General features: G+C 49.7%; 1 protein-coding gene across 6 annotated transcripts in view; it reads right to left on the bottom strand.

The window, feature by feature from the left end:
• The window catches only part of Dop1b (DOP1 leucine zipper like protein B), a 117,212-nt gene that overhangs the window by 29,611 nt on the left and 60,800 nt on the right, over positions 1–26,801 (bottom strand). For all 6 annotated transcript variants that reach the window (XR_015045668.1, XM_085832051.1, XM_085832054.1 and 3 more), the window contains 9 exons: positions 26,367–26,557; positions 21,036–22,668; positions 20,018–20,129; positions 18,286–18,474; positions 15,158–15,280; positions 14,029–14,163; positions 1,973–2,028; positions 916–1,020; positions 743–809 (listed from right to left, as the gene is read on the bottom strand). Coding sequence is in view for 5 of the 6 variants with exons in the window: in XM_085832051.1 (XP_085688177.1) it covers positions 743–809; positions 916–1,020; positions 1,973–2,028; positions 14,029–14,163; positions 15,158–15,280; positions 18,286–18,474; positions 20,018–20,129; positions 21,036–22,668; positions 26,367–26,557 (2,611 nt within the window). In the remaining variant the exon portion in view is untranslated. The remainder of the gene's footprint in view (positions 1–742; positions 810–915; positions 1,021–1,972; positions 2,029–14,028; positions 14,164–15,157; positions 15,281–18,285; positions 18,475–20,017; positions 20,130–21,035; positions 22,669–26,366; positions 26,558–26,801) is intronic.

The raw sequence follows: 26,801 nt of genomic DNA, 5'->3' as shown, positions 1-26,801 counted from the left end.
AATAAATAAAATCTTTAAAAAAACCCAAAAAACAAAACAGAAAACCCAAAAAGCCTTGATCTAAATGCTCTGGGCTACACTTAAGCCCTGGATATCCAAGTATAGCACCAGCCACTGGAGTAGATGTTCAGATGACTATAAATGGCTGAGTGGTCATCTCTGTAGTCAAGGAATACTGTACATCTATTTTTAATTGAAGTCTTTGGTTAAAAAGAACAGCCACAGACTTAATATTAGTAACTGCAGACCAGTGATGCTCTGAGTATATCATGACTTTGTTTTGTTTGTTTGTTTGTTTTTGAGATGGATCCTTACTAAGTAGCCATAGAATTCACTATGTGGCCTGGAACTCATAGCAATCCCCCTGCCTCAGCACCCTGGTTTTAGTATTCTGGTCCTCAATGCTGGGATTATATGCATGGGCCACTACATCTGGGTAAGTTTTACTGTTTGAATTTTTGAATTTTCTTATGAACATGCTTTGCTTTTATACTGGGGCAAAGAGAAAGTTTTAAGGAAAGCTTCCTGGGAGGAGAAAGATTCGTGCTTTAGAGATATCAATGCCCAGCTCACAATAGACCCTGCCCAAGACTGCTTGATCTTCCTTCCTGGGTGGAAGAGGCTCAGAACACAGGCAAAGCTAAGATGCAGTTCTGGGTAAGGGTTATTAGCAACAGTGGCATTCTTACAGACTACAGGATGACAGACTACTGGAACTTTCGCAACAGTCTCATATACACACCTGCAGGTCTTTTTGGTCCTTCTTGCTTTCCAGGTTGGGTGTTCTTGTCACAAAGTCATTCAACATGCTGTTGAGAGACAATCAGCTTCTGGTCAAAATGTTACAGAAATAAAGATAAAATGTATTCCTCCTATAGAAAACACTGTATCTGTGTGGATGTGAAGAATCTATACCTGAGAAGCAGAAAGTACCCAGGGGGAGCCAGGTTCAGCTGCACAGCTTCCTTCAGGACACCCAGGAGTGAAGGGAAGGCCTCCTGCAGGTCTGGTATGGAGAGTCTGTTTGAAAACAAAAGAAGGGAGGCTGAGCACATTTCAGATGCAGGGAAGCAGCTGGGAGAACAGCACAGCTGCCTGGCCTCATGGCTGCCTGGTTTAGTTTATTACAGTCTCTGCAAGCTCAGTGTCAGTACTGGGGCAAGCACCTGAAGGTGGGGAACCTGGAGCAGCTTCTGACATATGGCCACTCTGCGTTTCACTGTCTGGAAAATGAAAGCCTCGGCCAGCTGCTCCGCTTTCATTCTTGGCCATGCTTGCCCAGCGCTGAGGACAGCATGCATCATGGGTGGTAAAGACGCAGCATGAAGGAAGGTAAAACACGCATTTGACCATTGCCCAGGGCAGCCCAGGCAGAGGGTCAGGCCTCTACGGCAGCGAGGAGGGTGCTGACATCTCGGCTGTGCAGCCAGGCACTGCAGTACAGTTTGCTAAAAGCACAGATGCAGTCAGAGGGGCCCAGGTCCACACCCTGGTGCCTACCTTCCTGTCTCTTGATCCACCTTGGTGGTCCCTCCTCTGCAGCAGAAGGACAATAAAAATCTGCCCTGAAGCTGCTGGGCAGCTCAGAGCCACTAAAAGCCACAGAGGTCAGCTGGTGTCACAGTAGCACTGGTTATCCCAAAGAGTGGCATGACTAGCCCAGAGGACTGCAAAAGATGCTCCCGAGAGAAGGCTGACACTAGTTTGAATTTAACATCAGCCCAGTGACTGCAGTCCTCAGTTTACCTGTCTGTGGCTGCACACTGTGAAGAGGAGGAGTAGCTGAGATGTTAACTGTGTGAACCAAGGAGACTTCGAGGGTTGTCAGAATTATTTACTGTGAGCCCCAACCTGAACCCAGCAACCCTGATGGGTGTCGAGCACAAGGCCTCCAGATGGTGGTGCTGTTTGGGGAGGCTGTGGCATTAGCTAAGTTCCTCATAGTCCCTGCCAATGCAGGAGACGTCATTACCTTTGGATGAAAGCATAGCAGAACTGCAACACAGGAATGTCCACCAGGGGAGACTTCTGAAAAGGAAGGCAACATGAGTCACTGCAGGTGGGAAGGAAGGTAAAGAAGGCAACACCAGTCACTGCAAGTGGGTAGGAAGGGAGAGTGTCAAAGAACTCAACAGAAAACTCAACAGGGCTGCAGCTGCTAAGGTTTGAATCTGAAAGGCCCCCCACGAGCCCATGTTACACACACTGGTTCCCAAAAGTGAAGTGCTGTTTGGGCGTCTGTGAGAAACTGGGGGAAAGACCTTTGGAGGTCACATCCTGGCCCCTGGATAGGCCTCCCTCGTCTCTTCCTGGTCTGCTGTGACACGAACAGTCTCCATACATGCTCCTGCTGCTACCATGGGCTGAGTGCCCCTGCCATGCCTCCCTTACCACAATGGACAGAGCCTCAGAAGCCATTAGCAGATATGTATGTCTTCCCTTCCTCGAGTTGTCTGTCTCTTCTGACAGGAACTGTGGTTAAGTGACATAGTTTGAGCCAAAGACTCTTGTGTAAACACGCACTAGCAACACTAGCATATACCTGGACAACCATATCTGTGAGGTCCCAACTTGCGGACCAGGAAGAATATGGATCTTCATAAGCGCACAGAATGGCTTCTTGGCAAAACAAGGGTCTAGTCCTTAGTGGAGGAGCGTGCCCTGCCTAGCTCAGAGTTCCTTATGTCTTGACCAGCTGGAGTTACAGGAGAAGAAAAAAAAACCCAAATAAACTTTTCCTCTTAGGAAGCTATTTATAGAAGTTTACTAAAATAACCAGAGAAATACCAAACTTCAATCAGATGGATAGAATCTGGTTCCCTCTTTACACCCTCTAAAGAAGAAGTTACAGCTTTCTACAGACTTTCTAGTAACTTGAAAAACACAACCCAAAGAGGCCTCACTGGCAGCTCTGTGCATGTGCTGTCTCCAGGGCGCAGCCCTGGCAACTATGGAAGTAGAGCTAGCCTGACAAGGGCCCCCAGGAAGGGCCATTTCCTAGTCCCACTTCCTGGCCCGCCTACTTTAAGGTCTAGGCACAGCGACAGGTGAAGGTTGACAATCAATGTCCTGGGAGACCCACGGGAGAGCTCCAACAAATGTGGAAGCGAGCTGTCTGTGTCCTTGGACCTTGTGCCTCAAGGCTGATTCTCTAATCCACCTCTCAAGTCTCTTTACTGTGACTCTGAGTTCATATATGTGTAGTCCATGTGCGTGCAATCCGTGTGTGCAGTCCAGATGTATGCATGACTAAAGGTGGTCTTGAAAAGGACTCATTAGATGGTGAGGTGGAATCTTGCCAGACCTGTCATGAGTTCCCTAGTTCAATCCTGCCACTCCATGCTCCTGCCCCTGAGAACTAAAGACTCACCTCGGAGGGAGGGACAGTGGCTGAGGAGGAGCCCGTCACCTGGAGCTCGCTTTAGCTCCTATAACAGGCAGGTAAGTAAGTCAGCCGCTGGATCTGACCCACCAGCCTTGGAACTCAAGTCTCCAGCCCCACAGCTGGCAATTCCATACAGACGACATCTGAACGGGAGCAGACAAGCCCTAGCTCCTAGCTGTTGGTGGCACCTTTGAATCTGTATATACATGGCTTCATGACTTCCCTCTGTCCTGTGTGGGGCGCCGCTAATCTTCCGGTGCTGAGTCATTTCCTCAGCACCAACTAGTAAACACCTAGTTTGCGCCTGCGCTAGAAAACCCCGCCCCGGGCAGCTCCGCCTCAGGGATGGGGTGATCAGTGTTGAGCCAATCATGGCTTGCTACGTCCGAGGCGGGGAGAATTTCTTATAAAAGGGAGGGGCTCGGACTGCCTGGGGTCTCCGGTTGTGAAGCTTATGCTCTCCCTCTCAAGACGCATAAAGCTTGCTGCAGAAGAACCCTATTGTGTGTGGTGTCCTCATTCGCGGGCGATTCAGAGAACACTCACATCTGGTGCCGAAATCCCGGGAAAACGAAGAACAGAAGAACATCGCGAGCACCGTCGGAGATCCCTCGGTGACGGGGAGGGTCCAGAACTGCAGGAACTACGTCTCGGAAAGGTATGCCTGAATTTTACCTGACCCTTTCACACTCCCTTCAACTAACTGGGCCGTGGGAGGGATTGCCCGAGGCTTTAATTATCGTCCTCGTGGCCTTGGTTGTATGGTTCCTAGCCCTCTTCTTTTGTGAACATAGAAGGTTGTGTTAAATTGAAGTTCTTAATTGCAGTCTCCTTTAGAGTATCATGGGGGCTTCTCAATCAGTACAAACTTCATTAAAAGAACTTCTCAAAAGAAGGGACCTGAAGCTTGGGGACAGAGTTCTTCGCCGCTTTGTCGAGGAAGTTGATCGAGTAGCTCCCTGGTATGCGGTGTCAGGATCTCTGACACTGCTGTCATGGAATAAGCTAGGCAACGATCTAGAAACCTGTTCAGACCTCAGGTTGGGAGTTAAGGCCATATGGAAACTAGTTAAGAGTTGTCTTGAAGATGAGGCCTGTGAGGAGGAGCGAAAGAAAGGGCAAAAGGTTTTAGAAGCTATGCAGGAAGGTATGTCAGAATCCGAGCGTAGTGAGAGGATGGGTGTGCGCACAAAAACTGTAAAAAAGGCAAAAAAGGGAAGTGAAAAAGGACCTCCCGGGAGAAACAGAAAGGGAGAGAAGGGGAGCAGCAGGCCCGGGTTATATCCGACCCGAGAACTGGCTGCCCTCCACCTAAGAGATACCTCGGATTCTTCCGAAACCGAGGATAGTAAACTGACCTCGGAGGAAGAGGGCGAGTTAGAAGAAGAAGCAGTTAGATATAAAGGAGAAAGGTATCACCCAGATGAAGGCGGGCGACCTAAGTCAAGTAAGCCCGCGTCCGGTGTCTCCTCTAAGGATAGGAGATTGTTGGCTGCCGCCATTCCCTCCGCTCCCCCACCTTATGAGGCCCGGTCATCCACAACTTCCTTTTTTCCCCAAAAGATCCTCCGCAAGCTACAATTAGCGTTTCCTGTTTATGAACAAGAAGGGGGGAGAATCTACGCTCCTGTAGACTATAGTCAGATAAAAGATCTTGCAGAATCAGTAAGAAAATATGGTCCCAATGCTAATTTTACTGTTATGATTCTTGAAAGAATGGCACAAACTGCCATGACACCTAGTGATTGGCAAATGGTGGTTAAGGCCGCCTTGCCTACTATGGGACAATACATAGAATGGAAAGCCTTGTGGCATGAGGCAGCCCAGTCCCAGGCCAGGGCCAACGCAATAGCCCTTACGCAAGAGCAGCGGGATTGGACATTTGACCTTTTAACAGGCCAAGGCCCGTGGGCCGCAGATCAAATTAATTACCATTGGGGGGCGTACGCCCAGATTTCCAGCACAGCCATACGGGCCTGGAAGTCACTTAATCGCAAGGGAGAAACCACCAATCAGCTTACAAAAATTGTTCAAGGGCCCCAGGAGCCCTTTGCCGACTTCGTCGCACGCATGATGGAGGCGGCAGGAAAAATCTTTGGGGACCCAGAGGGAATAGGACCCTTTATTGAGCAACTGATTTTTGAACAAGCCACCCAGGAATGCAGGAATGCCATTGCTCCTAGAAAATCAAAAGGGTTGCAAGAATGGCTAAGAGTGTGTAGAGAGATTGGAGGTCCACTTAGCAATACTGGCCTCGCGGCCGCCATCATGTTAGCACAAAAGCATCCTCCACAAAAGAAGACCGGTGAACGGACCTGTTTTAATTGTGGTAAGCCTGGACATTTCAAAAGAGATTGCAAAGCCCCAGACAAGAAAGGGGGGGTCTTGACCCTCTGCACGAGGTGTGGTAAAGGGTACCATAGAGCAGATCAATGTCGCTCAGTGCGAGATATACAGGGAAGGCTTTTGCCTCCATTAAATGTTCCTGCTCCCAATGTGTCAAAAAATGGGTCATTGGGCCCACGGTCCCAGGGCCCTCAAAGATATGGGAACCGGTTTGTCAGAACCTCCGGGATGGCGGAAGAAGCGACCCAGGAAGACCCACAAGGGTGGACCTGCGCGCCGCCTCCGACCTCCTACTAATGCCCCAAATGAGTACCCAACCAGTACCTATAGAGCCAATGTCACCTTTGCCCCCTGGGACCATGGGCCTTATCCTCGGACGAGGATCACTCACCTTACGGGGCCTAGTGGTCCATCCTGGGGTTGTTGACCACCTACATTCCCCCGAAATACAGGTCTTATGTTCCAGCCCCAGGGGCGTGTTTTCCATCAGTGCAGGAGATAGGATAGCTCAATTGCTGCTCCTCCCCGACACCCTCTGGGAGGGCTCCCCAGGCCCCAGTCCCAAAACGATGGGGTCATCAGGAACTGATTCAGCCTACCTTGTTGTATCCCTGAATGAAAGGCCCAAACTCTGCCTCGAAGTAAATGGAAAAAGGTTTGAAGGTATTCTTGATACTGGGGCAGACAAAAGTATTATATCCACGCACTGGTGGCCAAAAGCTTGGCCCACTACAAAATCGTCCCACTCTCTACAAGGCCTGGGATATCATTCATGCCCTGCCATAAGCTCAATGAGTTTGACTTGGAAGGCTCCTGAGGGACAAAAGGGTAAATTCGAACCTTATGTGCTCCCGCTCCCAGTAAACCTTTGGGGGAGAGACATTATGCAACATTTGGGCCTAACCCTGTCCAATGAAAAAATCGTGTTGGGGGAAGGTTTGAACAAGGCAAAAAACATGATGCTAAAGATGGGCTACAGGACAGGCAAAGGATTAGGACGGTCAGAGCAAGGAGGAATTGAGCCTATTTCACCAGTAGGAAATATAGCCCGACAAGGACTGGGTTTTTCCTAGGGGCCATGGGGACGGTTCGGCCTATACCGTGGAAAACAGAGGACCCGGTGTGGGTCCCTCAATGGCCCCTATCCTCTGAAAAAATGGAGGCCGCAATACAATTAGTAAATGAACAACTAAAATTGGATCATATAGAACCTTCTACCTCCCCCTGGAATACTCCCATATTTGTTATTAAGAAAAGATCAGGGAAATGGAGGTTGCTCCATGACCTTAGAGCCATTAATGAACAAATGCATTTGTTCGGCCCTGTGCAAAGAGGCCTTCCTGTGCTCTCCGCCCTGCCCAGGGGTTGGAATTTGATTATAATAGATATTAAAGACTGTTTCTTTTCTATACCTCTATGTCCAATAGATAGGCCCAGATTTGCCTTCACCATACCCTCTGTTAATCACATGGAACCCGATAAAAGGTACCAATGGAAGGTTCTACCACAAGGAATGTCCAACAGCCCTACTATGTGCCAACTTTATGTGCAGGAGGCCCTTTCTCCAGTAAGGGATCAATTTCCCTCGTTAGTCATGCTCCATTATATGGACGACATCCTTCTGTGCCACAAGGACCTTGGCCTGCTTCAAAGGGCCTACCCCCTTTTACTTAAAACTTTGAGTCAATGGGGACTTCAAATAGCTGTAGAAAAGGTCCAAATTTCAAATACTGGACAGTTCCTGGGTACCATGGTGACACCAAATAACATCATACCTCAAAAATTAGAGATAAGAAGGGACCACCTCCATACCCTAAATGATTTTCAGAAATTGTTGGGGGACATTAACTGGCTTAGACCCTTTTTAAAAATCCCCACTTCGGAATTAAGATCTTTGTTCAATATCTTAGAAGGAGATTCGCACATCACGTCCCCCCGAACATTGACTCCAGCTGCTGATCTGGCCCTACAAAAGGTGGAAATAGCCCTGACACAAGCGCAGTTGCTCCGTATCGAAGAATCACAACCCTTTAGTCTGTGTGTCTTACAAACTGCCCATTTGCCAACTGCCGTTCTTTGGCAGAATGGGCCCCTGCTATGGGTTCACCCAAATGTATCCCCAGCAAAAATAATACATTGGTATCCTGAAGCCATAGCTCAGCTTGCACTCAGAGGCTATAAAGCGGCCATCACCCATTTCGGGCGTAGCCCCCACCTCTTGGTGGTGCCTTATACCTCTGTGCAAGTTCAGACCTTGGCCGCCACATCTAATGACTGGGCTATACTAGTTACAACTTTCCCTGGAAGCATAGACAATCACTATCCCAAACACCCGATCCTACACTTTGCCCAGAGCCAGTCAATTGTGTTCCCGCATGTAACGGTAAGAAACCCAATTAAGGAAGGGCTCATGGTGTATACCGATGGCTCCAAGAATGGTGTAGGGGCCTTTGTGGTCAATGGCAAAATATGTTCAAAACAATATAAAGAAGCATCACCTCAAGTAATAGAGTGTCTAGTGGTTCTGGAGGTATTAAAAACCTTCTCTGAACCCCTCAATATTGTGTCAGACTCTAGTTATGTAGTAAATGCAGTAAACTTGCTGGAGGTGGCTGGAGTAATCAAACCCTCTAGCACTTTAGCACAAATTTTTCAAGAAATACAATCAGTGTTGCTTCAAAGAAAATTCCCAGTTTTCATCACTCATATCAGGGCTCATTCAGGCCTACCTGGCCCCATGTCCCTGGGTAATGACTTGGCAGACAAAGCCACCAAATTAATAGCCACAGCCCTGTCATCCTCTGTGGAAGCTGCAAAAGGATTCCACAATCGCTTTCATGTAACGGCAGAAACGTTGCGCCGTCGCTTCTCCTTGACTAGGAAAGAAGCTCGTGACATCGTCACTAGCTGTCAAAATTGCTGTGAATTTCTGCCCCTCCCTCATGTGGGGATCAACCCCCGCGGCATTCAGCCTTTACAAATATGGCAAATGGATGTCACACATGTCCCCTCCTTTGGCAAATTACAATATCTTCATGTGTCCGTTGATACCTGCTCTGGCATTATTTTTGCATCTCCCCATGTGGGAGAAAAGGCAACACATGCGATCCAACACTGCCTCGAGGCTTGGAGCGCTTGGGGACAACCTAAATTTATTAAAACTGATAACGGACCAGCTTATACTTCACAAAAATTTCAAAGCTTTTGTCGCCAAATGGGAGTAACGCATCTAACTGGTATCCCATATAACCCACAAGGTCAAGGCATTGTTGAGAGAGCACATCGGACCCTTAAATCTTATGTTGTTAAACAAAAAGGGGGCGCTGATGAAGCTATACCCCGTACGCCAAAAGTGTCTGTGTCATTGGCACTATTCACCCTCAATTTTTTAAATCTTGACGCACACGGCCATACTGCGGCAGAACGACATTGTTCTGAACCAACTAGGCCCAAAGAATTAATAAAATGGAAAGATGTCTTAACCAACAAATGGAGAGGCCCGGATCCTATTCTAATAAGATCCAGGGGAGCTGTTTGTGTTTTCCCGCAGAACGAACAAAATCCATTCTGGGTCCCAGAAAGACTAACACGATCAATACCCCAAGATGATGAAGATTGCCCTGCTGATATTGGGAATCACCCTGCCCCTGCAAGTGACATCCAAACGGGAGGAGATCCGATGGGGAATAATGTCGACGTTCCCGCTGCCAATGCCAGTGACACATGATGCGCAAGTATTCCCCCGCTTGTTTGTGACCGAAGATACCTTAGGTTTACCATATTTACCATGGGACCCACAAGCTGAACGGGTAATAGATAATAGAACCTTTATATTTAAAGGGAGCTTGTGTTTCATCAGCGGCAACCCATCAAATTACTGTATTGGGTTATTGTCACAGGTCTCTACACTCATTTCCAATGTATGGGCCGCTAATGGAACCCACTGGTGTGCAAATGCAACTTCAATTATAGCAGTTTGGCCTAAAAGCATTATCCAACTTGTTAAACAACCCAAATTGGCACCCTTTTGCTCTACTAAGGAAGAGACATTGTCAATCTTACCATGGTCCGGTTGCCAATCTCGCAGAACAGGGACTATTGGGAATCACTTTACCTTTTCTCCCCCTCTGGCCAATGGATCATTCCATATTGCAAAACTCAATGGTCTGGATAACCCCAGGGCCACCGGCAACCCTTTTGATTTGTGGTTGCTGTGCGGCCTTAATGGCAGTTGCACAGATTTAACCCCCATAGGCTTTGTGCAAGGAGCACGTATTAGAAAGGGGGTATTGTGCTCACAGTCATTTGGCGATGAGTCCCCCTGGGCCTTCCAACAGACTAAGGATTTTGGGCCGGTGCCTGTATGCGTTTGGCCCCCTTTTTTATGGGTAGTTAGTAATTCCACCAGCTCACATGATTTTAGTCAGTTAAATTGTAGTGAGAATGCCTGTTATTATGTGATGTGCTGGAATGCTACTAAATTTCCTTTAGCTTTGATAATGCGCTTGCCCCGATTTATTCCGGTCCCGGTGGTGGCGCCCAGCTCTTTGGCCTTGTTTAGAGAAAAAAGAGATTTTGGAGTATCGGCAGTTATAGTTGGTACCTTAGCGGCAGTGGGGATCACTGCCTCGGTTACCGCCTCTGCGTTAGCTTTGAGCGGGACAATACAAACGGCCGATACCATCAACCAACTCTCGGCCTCAATCACTGTAGCCATGGATAAGGGGCATTTCGCATACTCCCAATTACAGGGGGGTCTGTTATTGGTGAACCAACGTATAGACTTGGTTCAAGAACAAATAGACATTCTTTGGCAAATTGCCCAATTGGGATGTGAAATGAAACTGCCAGGCCTCTGTATTACCTCCATACAATTTAAAAATTTTACCCGTGCTGCAAACCTTTCTAAGAATTTGTCCTTACAGCTGAGAAATAATTGGTCGATGGAATTTGATCAGACTCTCCAAGAGCTTCGGATGGCTATAGTAGAGATCAACTCCACGCGACTTGATTTTTCCCTGACTGAAGGCTTCGCGTCCTGGATTTCATCGGCCTTCTCTTATTTTAAAGAATGGGTGGGGGTGGGCTTATTCGGAATCCTCCTCTGCTTTGGACTAGCACTTAGCTTATGGTTAATTTGCAAATTATATAAGAAAAATAATAGAGACAAAATTATGATATCCCAGGCGCTTGCTGCCCTGGAGCAGGGGCAATCTGCACAGGTATGGTTGGCGGCGCTTAAACAAAATTGATTTGCACCACTGGTCGCTGGCTGCCCACGCTTTAGCGGGTGAGCTTCAGCAGCCCTAGAGGATTGTAGAGCAATGCATCGCACAGGTGGTCCCCCCGTCCCACCTGGGGAATATGCCGTCTAGTGGGGGTTTCCTGCCCTAGTCTTCCCCTCCTCGAAAAAATGGCAGAGGGACAGGTCGGAGCAACTTCGGGTCCCACTCAAGCCTAGTCGTTGCTTGCGGACATAGTTCTTACATCTCTGAGTAAGAGGATTCGGCCAATGTTCCCGTCCTCTCATACTGGGTGTCCAGTTGGTTTTATTAGACAAAAAAGGGGGAGATGTGGGGCGCCGCTAATCTTCCGGTGCTGAGTCATTTCCTCAGCACCAACTAGTAAACACCTAGTTTGCGCCTGCGCTAGAAAACCCCGCCCCGGGCAGCTCCGCCTCAGGGATGGGGTGATCAGTGTTGAGCCAATCATGGCTTGCTACGTCCGAGGCGGGGAGAATTTCTTATAAAAGGGAGGGGCTCGGACTGCCTGGGGTCTCCGGTTGTGAAGCTTATGCTCTCCCTCTCAAGACGCATAAAGCTTGCTGCAGAAGAACCCTATTGTGTGTGGTGTCCTATACAACCATGGAACCTTTTCACAGTGGGACATGTCCCTCAGGATAACTTCACTTTGTCTTCTCAGACCATGGTCACTCAAATTTGGCCCAGACAAACTACTTTGTTTCCTTCCAAGCAGAGCAGATTGACAGCCATACTTTAAAGCTGTCGGCTTCAGCCCATGCAATCCATCTCTTCCTTCCCTGATGGTCTGGATAAGTTGTGCCTTCTGACTGGTTTTTTTTTTTTTTTTTTTGGTTTTCCAGACAGGGTTTCTCTATGCAGTCCTGGCTGTCCTGGAACTCACTTTGTAGACCAGGCTGGCCTCGAACTCAGAAACCTGCCTGCCTCTGCCTCCTGAGTGTTGGGATTAAAGGTGTGCGCTACCACACCTGGCTTCTGACTGTTTTTAACACGCTGTGGCCAACTTCTGACTTCGTGCTGTAAGAGCTAGGCCGTCAGCACAGCAGTCTCTTGTAGCCCCCCTCTCTCACACACAGGAAAGCTGAGTCACCAATGGTCAGGCTGTGTCACTAGGATGGTTTCTGAGTCACCCATGGTCAGGCTGTGTCACTAGGATGGTTTCTGAGTCACCCATGGTCAGGCTGTTTCACTAGGATGGCTTCTGAGTCACCCATGGTCAGGCTGTGTCACTAGGATGGCTTCTGAGTCACCCATGGTCAGGCTGTGTCACTAGGATGGCTTCTGAGTCACCCATGGTCAGGCTGTGTCACTAGGATGGCTTCTGAGTCACCCATGGTCAGGCTGTGTCACTAGGATGGCTTCTGAGTCACCCATGGTCAGGCTGTGTCACTAGGATGACTTCTGAGTCACCTGAAGGAGGAAAATTACCTGAACTCGTCAACTCAGAGTCCTACCCCTCCCATCTGGAGACTGTTCCCGGAACATTCCTGAACTCTTCACCCCAGAGTCCTACCCCCTCCCAAATGAAAACTGTTCCAAGAACATTTTTTAGATAAGGGTCTCCTGGAACAAACCTAGTCCAACCCCTCCCAACTGAGGACTGTGCCAGGAACATTTTTGAGATAAGGGTTTGAACAAACTTCAGAATGTTCCAATAGATTGGGTACATTGCCAAATATAGGACACGACCCCTTGGTTATGGAAAGCCTCTTAGAAAGACCCTTGGCAAAAACCCCTTAGTGACGCAAAACTTGTACTTTTCCCTGCCCTGCTCCCCCCTTGGTATTTTTCCTATATAAGCCTGTGAAAAATTTGGGCCGGGCGTCGATTCTCCTCTACACCGTGCCTGGTGTATGAGTTTCGACCCCAGAGCTCTGGTTTATGTGCTTTTTATGTGCTTTCTTGTTGTTGCTTTATTAAATCTTACTCTCTACATCTTAAGTTCGGTCTCAGTGTCTTCTTGGGTACGCGGCTGTCCCGAGGCTTGAGTGAGGGTCTGCCCTCCGGGGGTCTTTCAACCCATGGTCAGGCTGTGTCACTAGGATGGCTTCTGAGTCACCCATGGTCAGGCTGTGTCACTAGGATGGTTTCTGAGTCACCCATGGTCAGGCTGTGTCACTAGGATGGCTTCTGAGTCACCCATGGTCAGGCTGTGTCACTAGGATGGCTTCTGAGTCACCCATGGTCAGGCTGTGTCACTAGGATGGCTTCTGAGTCACCCATGGTCAGGCTGTGTCACTAGGATGGCTTCTGAGTCACCCATGGTCAGGCTGTGTCACTAGGATGGCTTCTGAGTCACCCATGGTCAGGCTGTGTCACTAGGATGGCTTCTGAAGCTCCAGCAAGCGCATGCAGAGAAAGCTCAGGTCACCAACAGAATGGATGCTCATTCCTGGTGGTCTCCAACCCAGCTCTGTACCTGACTTTCTCACAAGAGCTGAGGACTGGTAGTGTTCCCTAGTGTGTGCCTTGGGGACATATGGCCACCCCCTTTGAAGTCAGACCACAGGGAAGCTGATCTCTATTTCTTTGTGGGGAGGTCAGGCTAACTTCCATTAACACAGAGAGCAAGCTCAGCTGGCCTGATCCCCTGAGCTCACCTCGCAGCCCCCTCCTCTGTGACCTCTCACTTTCCTCGCTGGTCATCAAAACTAAATCAGAACTGGACCCAGCACCTGCCCCTGCCCTGGAGGCTGCTAACTTCCACAGGTCTGCGCCCCTGCCAGAGCCTGGCTCTGTTTACGTTCTGCACCTCTCCAGCTGTGGTGCTCCTGAAGGCAGGTGCCATTTCCTTTTTCTAGAAGGGCCTAAGAGTTGAGCATCAGGCAGGATGTGAGCCATCAGGGACAGGCAAGCTGACCTCAGGTAGCTCCCACTAAGAAACAGCAGTGTCCGAAGTCTGAACACACAGCGACAGGGCTTCCTTACAACCCAAAGAATTCTCTCTTTCCCACCAGGAAAGCACCAGGAAGGAGGCCCGCCACGCGCCTGCCTACGGATCTCCCAGGGTATGTTTCCCTCCCCAGGGCGCCTCACCTCATCCCCTTTGATCTGCGCTGGCCTCTTCACCACCTCCTTCACCAGCTGCAGCACTGAGTCTGTCTGCAGGGTGCTGAGAGCACAGACCAGGTCGACAAGGATGTGCTGGGACGTGCTTGCCACAGGGACCATCTGCCCAGAAGAAGGAGAGTTCCTTGAATGCTTACAGGAGAAGGTAAAAGCAAGACAGCACACACACAGCCTTCCATGGTGGCTGTCCCCCGAGAAGGAAGTCTGATGTGATCGTGGTGTGATCATGGAGGTACTTCCATGTCTGTGTGAGTGTGTGCATGGGTGTGAGTGTGTGCATGGGTGTGAGTGTGTGCATGGGTGTGAGTGTGTGCATGGGTGTGAGTGTGTGCATGGGTGTGAGTGTGTGCATGGGTGTGAGTGTGTGCATGGGTGTGAGTGTGTGCATGGGTGTGAGTGTGTGCATGGGTGTGAGTGTGTGCATGGGTGTGAGTGTGTGCATGGGTGTGAGTGTGTGCATGGGTGTGAGTGTGTGCATGGGTGTGAGTGTGTGCATGGGTGTGAGTGTGTGCATGGGTGTGAGTGTGTGCATGGGTGTGAGTGTGTGCATGGGTGTGAGTGTGTGCATGGGTGTGAGTGTGTGCATGGGTGTGAGTGTGTGCATGGGTGTGAGTGTGTGCATGGGTGTGAGTGTGTGCATGGGTGTGAGTGTGTGCATGGGTGTGAGTGTGTACATGGGTGTGAGTGTGTGCATGGGTGTGAGTGTGTGCATGGGTGTGAGTGTGTGCATGGGTGTGAGTGTGTGCATGGGTGTGAGTGTGTGCATGGGTGTGAGTGTGTGCATGGGTGTGAGTGTGTGCATGGGTGTGAGTGTGTGCATGGGTGTGAGTGTGTGCATGGGTGTGAGTGTGTGCATGGGTGTGAGTGTGTGCATGGGTGTGAGTGTGTGCATGGGTGTGAGTGTGTGCATGGGTGTGAGTGTGTGCATGGGTGTGAGTGTGTGCATGGGTGTGGAGGCCCAAGGTTGATGCTTCCTGTCCTCACAATTATCCTCTATCTTTCTTCTTCCATTTTTTTATCTTGTGAGTGTGGGTGCAGAGGTTAGAGGACAGTCTGTGGGGATCAGCAGGTGCCGCCCTCTCCGTCTTCATCCTACCTTGGTCTTGCTGTGGCGCCGTGCCTGCTTTCTGTTCCACACGGTAGCAACCGCAGCTATCAGCTGGACCCCAAGATGGCCTGTCAAGGGGTTTAGCAAGTCTAAAATTTTTTGTCTGATGGTCTGGTGAAAAGAAAAGCAAGAGTTAACTAAAACAAAACAAAACAAAACAAAAAAAAAACCAAACCCAAAAAACAAAAACAAAAAAGTCTTCACAGAGTAGCATCAGGCCCGTACCTGAGGCACACTCAGCAACTCAGAATTACAGCAGTGTGCTTCACAGCACTACTGTGGGGACTGGGGCAGAGGAGGGGCTGAGTCTCCTCCCATGAGCTGGATGTGAGAGGGCAGAGGTAAGGCACGGTGAGCAGCCAGGATGGGGACACAGCTAGGTGAGTTGCTTGACAGAGCCTTGAGATGGTAAATATTACTGAGAGGTGATTAAACCTGACCACCGGTGTTTGTGTGTACACCTATGTGAGTATACCTCTGTGAGTGTACCTGTGTGTGTATATATAGCTCTGTGTATGCACTCGTGTGTGTATATCACTATGTGTGCCTGCCTGTGTATGCCTGTGTGTATATATCTCTGTGTGTGCACCTGCATATGTATGTATACCTGTCTGTGTAACTGTGTGTGAGTATGTATACTTGTGTGTGCACCTGTGTGAGTGTGCATACTTGTATGTGTACCACTGTGTAAACCTGTCTGTGTACCTGTGTGCGTATGTGTGCACGCCTCTGTGTGCATGTGTACCGATGTATGCGCCTGTCTGTGTGTGTCCTTCTGCAGCACAGGAGCTGGAGTCCAGGGTCTGGAGCATGCTGGAGCATGCCTGGCCAGTGCTTTCCCACTGAACTTCACTACCTACTCGTCAGTCCCACAGAAATCCCACAGTCTCGCTGTACCTACAGCAGCAGGGAGAGGGCTTAGAATCATTAGAAACGTTGATTTTTAAGTTCTAAAAGTATGCAGCACTTACCAAATTGTATTAGTTAAGCAATTCAGGATAAAGATGGAACCTGGCCCTAGCCATCTCTGTACTCTGCCTTTGGGTTTCCCACATTCCTGCAAGCAGCCGTTCTCTCTGCCCCAAACACTCTGCTCTGCTACAGCCCTCCCACCATGGTCTCAGACCTGCCACTGTGCCCAATACTGATGGCACCGCCCAGGCAGCATCCTGCAGCTGTGCACTACTGCCATGAGGACAGCGGCTTTGCCTGGCTGGCCCGAAAGAGCACAAGCAGGGCCTGGTGCCTGGCAGAGGCCATGAGCACCGTGTCCTCACACTCAGGCTCCACAGTAGACGAAAAACATTGTCCTTTATCGAAATCGCTTCATCTGCGCACGAGGCAGGAGAGCTTAATAATAAAACTGAGGCCCAGACAGAATGAGTAGTGCAAAGGATTTTCGGGACCTGTTTAGAGCAGCTTTCTTTCCATAAGCAGTGTGAGCTTGCATGGCTGTCCCTTTACACACACCTATTGGGTTCAATCTTCCTGCAGAGACCTGAGTATCTACTCACTAATGACAGAGCCAAGAAATGATGGCCCAGAGTTGGTTTAAGACAGTCTCACTATGTAGCCTGGAACTCACTCTGTAGACCAGGCTAAGCTTAATCTCATAGAGATCCATCTGCCTCTACCTCCCGAGTGCTGAGACTAACCATGTGTGCTACCACGCCCAGCTTATTCATTTTTTTAAGAATTCAGTAACTCCAATTTTTATTTATAATTTATGAGAGAGATGTGAGGTGTGTGTGTGTGTGTGTACAGATGATTTACCCACTGAGCTGTCACACCCCTGCACCCCACCCTCCCTCCCCGCCAGGAGCTTAACTGGGGTTACCTACAGGAACAAGGGCAACTCAGACCACAGGGGGAAAATCTCCTCCGGGAGGGTGGAGCTCCACATGCTCTCGGTCTCTGTACACGTTCCCTCCCCCACCCAAAGGCAGGAGTCAGAGTCTTGTAGGACCAATCAGAGCTGCTGATTTCAAGACAGCAATGGCCATGAGGACAGCACTCTGTCTAGCATGTCTGGACCTGATGGGATGTTCTGGGTGTACTTGTCCATCACTGGTCAGTGTGAACTCAAAGCCGCGCCTGGCACCCAAGGCCACCCAACTCTTGCACTCGATAACTGTGAGCCACCATAAACAGTATCAGATTATTACAGACCAGCTCCTGTGCCTGCAGACTTCGGAGACAGAGATAAAAAACCAACAGACTCAATGTTTCGGGGGTATTTGCTTAATAAAGATAAAGAAGCTCTCACGTGCCCACCATAGCCCAGGCTTCAGAGACACCGCTGAGGGATGAGCCATGTTTAAGGGGAGAGTCCACAGACACTCATGTAAGGGCTAAGTCTAATCATCAGACTTTTATCAACAATGTGTTTCAAGAAAGCTGAAACCACTGCATTCCTCTGCTCTGTATAAACACACAGGTTTGCTGGTTTTTATGAGAAAGGGTCTCGTGTATCTCCAGATACCTCTCAAGATGTAGCTCAGGATGGCTACACCTGATCTTCCTGCTTTCACTTCTAACATGCTGAAAATGAAAATTATAGGCGTGGGCCATCACATTTATCCTTTTTTTTTTTTTTGGTTTTCTGAGACAGGGTTTCTCTGTGTAGCCCGGGCTGTCCTGGAACTCACTTTGTAGACCAGGCTGGCCTCGAACTCAGAGATCCGCCTGCCTCTGCCTCCCGAGTGCTGGGATTAAAGGTGTGCGGCATCACTGCCCAGCCCCATCATATTTATCTTAAGGGGAGATTTTTCCGTCTGGTTTGGACTGTGGGTCCCATTAAGCCTTTTTATTAATATTTGCATATATGTTTCCATATGTGCACCGCTTTCTTTGTTTACCGAGGCGAGGCCTGGCTATGTGGCCCTGGCTGGCCTGGAGCTCACTGTGCAGCTCCATCTGGCTTCCAACTTGCAGCAATGCTATTCTCTGAGCGCTGGAGTGCAGGCATGTGCCCCCAATCCTGGCTTACAGAGACCCGGGGAACGATGCAGCCAGAGAGAAAAGCAACAGGGTGAGGCTCAGCTAAGATTCCAGCACTCGGGAGGCTGCGCGGGTGCAGCTCACACACAAACCAACAGACCCAAGGAAGGCCTCACCTTGGTGGTTTTAAAGTAAACAGAGGATGATCCTTTGGTGGCTCCCAGGAGATCCACTGGTCTCTTCTGAGTCTCCTCCTTTCTGAGAACATTCCAGATAAGGGCCATGGTGTTCACTATTCGAGGCAGCTCTTCCAAAATGGCGTTCTTGGCATTTCTCAGGTTGATGGGATCGCTTACGGCAGCGGTCTGAAAGTTCAAATGGGCGCCTGAGGCTCACTGCCCCAGCCAAGTCCCCTTTCCCCTGGGGATGCTGCTGCTGCTGGGATGTAGGGTAGATCACCACCCATGAGGCAGCCTGGAAGTGACATCTGTCCCTGTATGTATCAACCCATTGCTTGAGACAGAGCTGATACAAAGCTTCACGTTATAAACTTTTTTGAGATAGGGACTCTCTATTATGTAGTTTTAGCTGTCCTAGAATTCGCTATGTAGACCAGGCTGGCCTCGAACTCACAGAGATCCACCTGCCTCTGCCTCTGGAGGACTAGGAGTGAAGGTGTGGCCACTATGCCCAGTTTAAATAAAGTTTTAAAAATCAATCAAAACAGTGGGTATACTTTAAGATTGTGTTTTGTTTTGTTTTTAAGAGAGGGTCTCATGTAGTTTAGACTGGTCTCAAAGTTGCTACTTAACTTAGCTAAAGAGGATCCTGAATTCTGATCCTCTTCCCTCCACCACAGGCATGCACCACTGGGCCCAGCTTTCGTCCTAAGACTTAGCTAGACACAGCAGAGCAGCCACCTCAGATTTCACAAGCGTCCCATCACGACATCAGGAGGTTAAAACAAACAAAATCACTTACACTAAGATGAGTGCAAGGTAAGGGATGGTTTAACGAGCAAGAAAGGTGTTTCTGTGCAAGCAGGAGGACATGTGTTCAAATCCCTAGCATCGGCTTAAAAAGTTGGGCAAAAGCCGGGTGTGGTGGCGCACGCCTTTAATCCCAGCACTCGGGAGGCAGAGGCAGGCGGATTTCTGAGTTCGAGGCCAGCCCGGTCTACAGGGTGAGTTCCGGGACAGCCAGGGCTATACAGAGAAACCCTGTCTCGAAAAACCAAAAAAAAAAAAAAAAAAAAAAAAGTGGGGCATAGCTTTGTGTGTTTGTACCTTCAGTACTGGAGAGGAACAGGCAGATCCTGGGAGCTCACCAGCCAGCTGGCCAGACTAGCCAAAGCAGACAGATTCTGGCTCAGTTAGACCTCATTTTAGGGCAAAAAGTAGAGAACAATAGAGGAAGAATGGAAATCTTCCTCTGGTCTCCAGATGCATGTATACAGGCTTACGAATGTGCCTGTGTGTACAGCACACACAGACACACAGACACACACACACACACGCACACACACACACAGACACACACACACACACAGACACACACACACACACACACACACACACACACACACACACGAGTTAAGCAAGCCGAAAGTCAATCTGCTTTCTATCTTACTACTATTGCCAGCTGATGGATCAGTGAGCAAAGGCTGAAGGACTCACCGACTTTTGCTTCTTGTGTATACACACCTATGTTTGTGTATACATTTGAATATCTTGCATATATTTGCATATTGCACACATGTAGACCTCCTATATTTGTATTCTCATTTGCAGTTCACATATATTTGCATGACATTTGCATCACTCATGTATCATTATATACTTAACACAGTCGTCCAGGAAAGACAAAACAAACAATTTGCCTCAGATTCTAGGGGGGAGGGAAATGTACCTTTTTATGTTGGGTAGGCTGTTCCAAAAGACAAAAATGGCTAATGGTCGTAAGACCTTCCAGAAGAGTGAGCGGGTAATCGGGAGAAATGTTTTCCTTCTTTGAGGTTGTGCTGTGGAGAAGAAATGAGAAATTGTTAAATAAAATAATGGGGGGTGGGGGTGATGACCTGAGTTTGTCCCGGAACCAACTTAGAAGAAAAGAACAGCATCCCAGCTTGTCCTTGAAAACACACATTGCATACACACAATGGTAAGTATTAGAAGAATATTTAAAAAACAAGAAATTGGTTTTGAGAATTTGAAAGAATATAAGGCCATGAAGGTTGCAGTCTGACATGTAAACACAGAACACAGCGATCGACTCGCTGTGTTTGACTGACTGGGCTCCCGAAAGCACAGGCATTTTGGGTGCTGCTTTATGTTATAAAGTCGTCACTATTGAAAAACAGTTTTAGGTGTTTTAGAGCTACTCTAAAGCTGATTCTGGTTTTGTTTATTTCTATTTCGCAAAACTAACAGAGTTAACTAACTGGCTGGCACCTCTGAGAAGGCCTGGGTTGCTGTGTGGATTTATTTACACAGGGTATCAATTAGCACAGAGTTCAACCAGTATGTACTATGTATGTAAGGCCTTCCAGATGGACCCACGGGTTTATAAATGCTAGCAGGAGAGACATATGGGGTTAAAGCCAAAGGATGCGCCGGGCGTGGTGGCGCACGCCTTTAATCCCAGCACTCGGGAGGCAGAGGCAGGCGGATTTCTGAGTTCGAGGCCAGCCTGGTCTACAAAGTGAGTGCCAGGACAGCCAGGACTACACAGAGAAACCCTGTCTCGAAAAACCAAAAAAAAAAAAAAAAAAAAAAAAAAAAAAAAAAAGCCAAAGGATGCAAACAGGTACACTCCTGCTGATGACAGTCCCCAGCCTTCTGAGGGGGGTTGATTATCTTTCAATTGCCTTGGCAACAGAGACATTTATTACAAAATCTGCCAATAAGAGCATCAAGTTCCAGCATACCTGATGGTGAACTTGACAGATTCACTTTCATACTGCTTGACCAGATCGTCCAAATTTTTGCAAATCTGGATAACAAAGGGTGTCACTGTCCAGCCCAGAGACTTTCCAAAGTATGGCAAGGAATGCGTAACCAGGCTCACCCAGGCGGGGTGCATGCCGTAGCCATAGGCGGGCTGCAGCCCTCTCACCACAGCTGAGACCAGAAGGCCCTGGGAGGTGAGGGGGTGGGGCTGCACGTACTGCATGGCACCGATGGCCTGCTGGAAGTTGAGAGCCCTCTGCCACTCTCGGGATAGGGCCGGCTGCGTCTCTGCCTCCTCCTGGCCCTGGCCCAGGTGGTGCTCCAGGACGATGAGGGCCTGCAGCAGCTTGAGCAGCTCAATCTGCAGTGGGTGCTCGCTCCAGATCTGGTCCTGCCCCAGATTGATGAGGCTCTCCTCAAAGAGGCTGTCCTCCACGAGGAGCCTGCCGCCCCGGTTGGCAGTGGCCAGGCCATAGCGCTTCTGGCTGGTGTACATGGATGCGGACAGCGAGAGCAGGACGAACTCCTGGACCTTGCATCTCTGCAGCAGGCTGTGGATGAACTCCGTGTTCTTCCCTTCCGCCGACTTGGCCATGGAGACCAGCTGTGCTGTTATCCTAATGAGGACCTCCACGCTCTTGACCTGCACGTCGCGGTTGCCAAGGATGTCCCTGTGGCAGACCTTCAGGTAGCAGGGGTAGTAGGACCGGAGGAAGCTCAGGCAGAGGTAGGTAAGAAGTTCAATGAGCAGGGAGTGGGGGCAGACATTGGGGGCCTGGGTCTGCAGCTTGCCATAAAAGCTCTGGCCAATGAGGGCCTCCTGGTGTCGTGCCAGGAGGTTGGAGATGAGGTTGAGATGTGCAGTGGAGCTGGTGTCTATGCCTGTCCTGGACACAGCCTCAATGAACTCCTTGGGGTTGGTCTTAAGCACGGCCTCCAGCACGGAGAAGGCATAGAGGACCCTCTGGGAGTCGTAGGGCTGCAGGTAAAGCAAGATGTGTTTGAACAAGGCCTCGACTGTCTCCTGCTTCTCCCTCTGTTGCTTCAACAGCCTCGATGTGGTGATGGCTTGGAGTTCCACGTCAGCCTCCTCGTCACTGGAAAACGACTCGGAAGCTTGCGTCTTGTCTGAGTCTGCTCGCACCAGGCTTAACCTGGCATTGGACCTGGGGCTTTCTGGCTGGAAGGCTGCCAGCAAGGCTGCTCGCTTGGAGTATGCCCTGCCCCCGATGGGGATCGGAGCACAGCAGTTCTCCTCGTGGCTCAGGTCCTGCAGGTCGTGGGAGGGAGATGAGAAAGTGGATGTGTTCTCACTGTCAGTGTGGCCAGAGCTCGTGTCTGCAGACTCTGTGTGCTCACTGCTATCCCCGCCACCAGAGGTCATCCTGTCTGGAAGGTCCACGTAGTAGGGCAGGTCTTCCTCGCTCAGATCACTTCTTGGTGGGCATTTCTCTGGTTCCTTCTCTACTTCAGCCCAGATGGCTTCTCGATCCACGGTGGTGAACTGTCCTCGAGGCAGGCGCTCCTCAGGGGCACCCTCCTGCGGCTCAGATTCACCACACGCCTCTTTGCACGTGGGCTTCTTCCTGTTAAACCAACGGTGTAAATCCTCTGGAAATCACAAAATGACAAAGGACTTTAAACCAGAATTGCTAGAGATGACAAATTAGCTCTGAGGTGATCGTTGGCTTAAAGGAGACAATGCCCACTGGAACTGTATCAAGTCATGGGCAAAACAGAGACAGAGCATTGTAAATTTGTCCTTTAGCTGGAAGAGGTATCTCAGTTGGGAGAGTGTCGAGTTAGAGTGCAGAGGGCCCTGGGTTTGATCCCCAGCACCGCGCTAGCTTGGGGTGGTGCCCTGGGCACCGGCTCTTAGCAATATCCAGGGCCCTGGGTTTGATCCCCAGCACCGCGCTAGCTTGGGGTGGTGCCCTGGGCACCCGGCTCTTAGCAATATCCAGGGCCCTGGGTTTGATCCCCAGCACCGCGCTAGCTTGGGGTGGTGCCCTGGGCACCGGCTCTTAGCAATATCCAGGGCCCTGGGTTTGATCCCCAGCACTGCGCTAGCTTGGGGTGGTGCCCTGGGCACCCGGCTCTTAGCAATATCCAGGGAGTGTGAGCACTAGTTACATTTTGGAAAAATATAAGTGATCTTTTCCCTAGGAATTCCCTCTTTGGAAATGTATTCCACAGACACATCAGCAGCTTTCAAAGCTGTGAGGATGGGGCACGCGCTAGGACAGTATGTAGAGAAAATGGAGAGTGTGCCCCAGAGCCACAGAAAGGTTGCAGGGATGGTGCGGGGCATGCCTGCAACTGACAGGCCGCTGGGCTGTAAGGCACGTGCCAATGCCCATGACTATGAGGTCTGTACAGGAGAAGTGAGGGGGAGCGTCCAGATACACAACACTGTACACAAGGAGCCCACGGGAGAAAGTGTCCAGCTCACACAGCATCTGCCACCCAGCAGCAGTGCCCAGCTCGTCCGCTGACACTGTCAGGGCATCTCCGTGTAACACCTGTACTTCTGAATTTTTGGGAGGATTTTTTCTTTTCTTTTCTTTCTTTCTTTTTTTCTGCACATGTATGTGTGCATTCATGGTGTTTCTGTATGTGTTTATGCACTGTATGCTCAGATGTATGGGTACATGTGTGTGCATGTGAGGAGGCCTGAGGCTGGTGTCTCAGCTCAGCACTCTCAGATATGGCTAGTCTCCCTAGAAAGCTTGCTCCAGGGACTGTCTTCTCAGTGCTGTCACCCAGTTGGCATTCCCGTGCCAGCTTGATTCACTTTTGTTATAATTTTAAACAGGAACTTGCTAAATAGTTCAAACAGTCTCAAGTTGATGCTCCTCCTGTCCAAGCCTACCGAGTGCTGGAATTACAGGTGTGAGCTCCTATGCCTAGCCACTACCTAAAATTTAAAACAGACACAGTAACACTTCTGCAATAAGAAAATATACAGCACTTTTAAATACCAACTCTCTTTTAAATTTGATTTACATTGGTGTTTTCCTCCATGTATGTCTGTGTGAGGATATCAGATCCCGTGGAACTGGAATTACAGATAGTTTCGAACTGCCATGTGGGTGTTGGAACTTAAACCTGGGTCCTTTAGAAGGGCAACCGGTGCTCTCAACTCGAGCCATCTCTCCAGCCCATAAATTCTCTTTTTAAGAGAGGTGAAAATCCAAAGATTTTGATACTGTGAAAAATCTTGGTGAAGTAGCTTTCAATATGCAGGGTGAAGAGAGGAAGGAACAGTGGAAACCAGAGACAGACAGCCTGAGCCAGAGACAGACAGCCTGAAAGCCAGAGACAGCCTGCAAGCCAGGGACAGACAGCCTGAAAGCCAGAAACAGCCTGTAAGCCAGAGACAGACAGCCTGAAAGCCAGAAACAGCCTGTAAGCCAGAGACAGACAGCCTGAGCCAGAGACAGACAGCCTGAAAGCCAGAGACAGACAGCCTGAGCCAGAGACAGACAGCCTGCAAGCCAGGGACAGACAGCCTGAAAGCCAGAGACAGCCTGCAAGCCAGGGACAGACAGCCTGAAAGCCAGAATTGGACAGCCTGTGAGCGCACAGTCCATAGCAGCACAGACATGGCAGAGCAGGCGGCACCTTCCTTTCTTCATTCTCTTGTACTGCCAGGGAACAGCGACACTGGCACCAGGAAGGAAACAGGAAGTAATGAGGCAGTGGGGAAACAGAAACCGAAGAACCACACAGTGGGGCTTTTCTTTTTTTCTTTTTTTTTTTTTTTAAGGGAGAAAGAGGAGGGGCGAGAGCTGGCTGGCAGGACAGCTTGCTTGCCACAAAGCCTGATGGCTCGAGTTCTATCCTTGGCACCTGTACAGTGAGAGAGGAAAGCCTTCTGCCAGGTGCCATGGCACGCATGTGCCCATACAGTATGTGTGTGTGGGGGCACACATCTGCACAGGTGCCATGGCACGCATGTGCCCATACAGTGTGTGTGTGTGTGGGGGGGGGGCACACATCTGCACAGGTGCCATGGCACGCATGTGCCCATACAGTATGTGTGTGTGTGGGGGGCACACATCTGCACAGGTGCCATGGCACGCATGTGCCCATACAGTATGTGTGTGTGTGGGGGCACACATCTGCACAGGTGCCATGGCACGCATGTGCCCATACAGTATGTGTGTGTGTGGGGGCACACATCTGCACAGGTGTCATGGCACACATGTGCCCATACAGTGTGTGTGTGTGTGGGGGCACACATCTATTCTCACACACATACAAATAAAACAAAAGACAAAAGAAATACTAAAGTATAGAGCTGCCATGCAGAGCATAATGAAGGTGTGTAGTGTGTAGTTCTCCAATCATCCCTTTTCTAGGCTGTGGAATAAATTCAGTCTCCTGGAGAAGGTAGCCCGCTCCCCCTCCCCACCCCTCCCCGCCCAGGTTTGGGATGAGCCTTGCACAAAGGAGACTGTTTCCTTTCCCTCCACCCACCTCAGGGTGGCACTGTTGCTCTCTGTAAGACTAGGACAAACATAAGGGACACCTGACCAGATGCCATAGGAATCTGACATTTTTAGTAACCGGAAACTGTCCCAGACTAGGGGTACAAATCTATGCAGAGGGGCTTCGGGGACCTCCATTAACAATGGTGCTTACACCCGGCACCACCCCTCTGCTAGGCAAGGGGCACTGGCGAGGGGGTTCTACTGTGCACTAGAGACACACATGGATTGTTTTCTCCTGTGAAACAATAGAGCATCCCTGTGCTTATTAAAATGTGGGCTACTAACCTGAAAGAGTGTAGATAACAAGCTCCCATCTTGACAGGATGCAGTGTGGTTTTTTAAATGTGCATTTATACCATGGGTGGTTAAACAAACCACTCACATAACTCTCCTTGCCATCTCTTTTATAGTGACAACATTTAGAATTTACTCCCACAGAGGTGAAGCAAGAACAGAGGTGGCTGCAGAGGCTGGGTGAGGAAGGCAAGGGGACATGCTGGTCAGAGGGTATGGAGACTCTTACCTAAGAGGGTGAGTTTTTAGTGTCCTGTTGCACAGCAAGGTTACCACAGCTAATAATAATATATATTGCATGATTCAAATATTTCCTCTCAGTAACAAAGCCATGGCTTTTCAGTGAAAACAGCAACCCACACCCACTGGTCCAAAGTGCTAATTCCTGTGGTACTTAAAACGTGAAAGTCCCCATCAGTTTCCAAGGCACAGTCACTCGTGTGAGCGGTGAGCACCCACAGCAGTGGGGTGCAGCACCTGTTGCCTCCCCCCCCCCCCCAGGACTGTGAGGCTGCTCACCGGCTGAGTTCTCCTGCTTGAGACACTGGATGGACGTCCTCTGGGTTTTGGGCTGGAGCAACAGCAGGAGCATGGGTTCGAGGATGCGGGCCACATCCCCGAGGGAGAGCGCTCGCACCAGCCAGCCCTGGGCTGCTGCACTGATAGCACCGTCTGTGCAAGCCAGGCTATCCAGGACGACAAACAAGGACCTGTGGGGAGAGATGCCACCGAGTCCCCACTCTGCCACTCCTGCATGGCAGGCACCACGGCCTGCAGTGAGCTCCTGTGGTTGAACCAGATACCCCAGGGAGCTTCATCATACTGGCCTTACATACCAAGTGAGGGACAGGCTGTATGCCTGGCTTCGTGGCTGTGCCTTTAGAGACTCAGTGGGCACAGGGCAAGGACAAAGTGGAGTCTAATTCACCAAAGAACACATCTTATGTACACCGG

Source organism: Mus caroli, unplaced genomic scaffold (genome assembly GCF_978045245.1).
Source record: "Mus caroli unplaced genomic scaffold, Mus_caroli_1 scaffold_17, whole genome shotgun sequence".
In the NCBI taxonomy this organism is placed as follows: Eukaryota; Metazoa; Chordata; class Mammalia; order Rodentia; family Muridae; genus Mus; species Mus caroli.
This window is presented reverse-complemented; position numbering and strand designations above follow the sequence as displayed.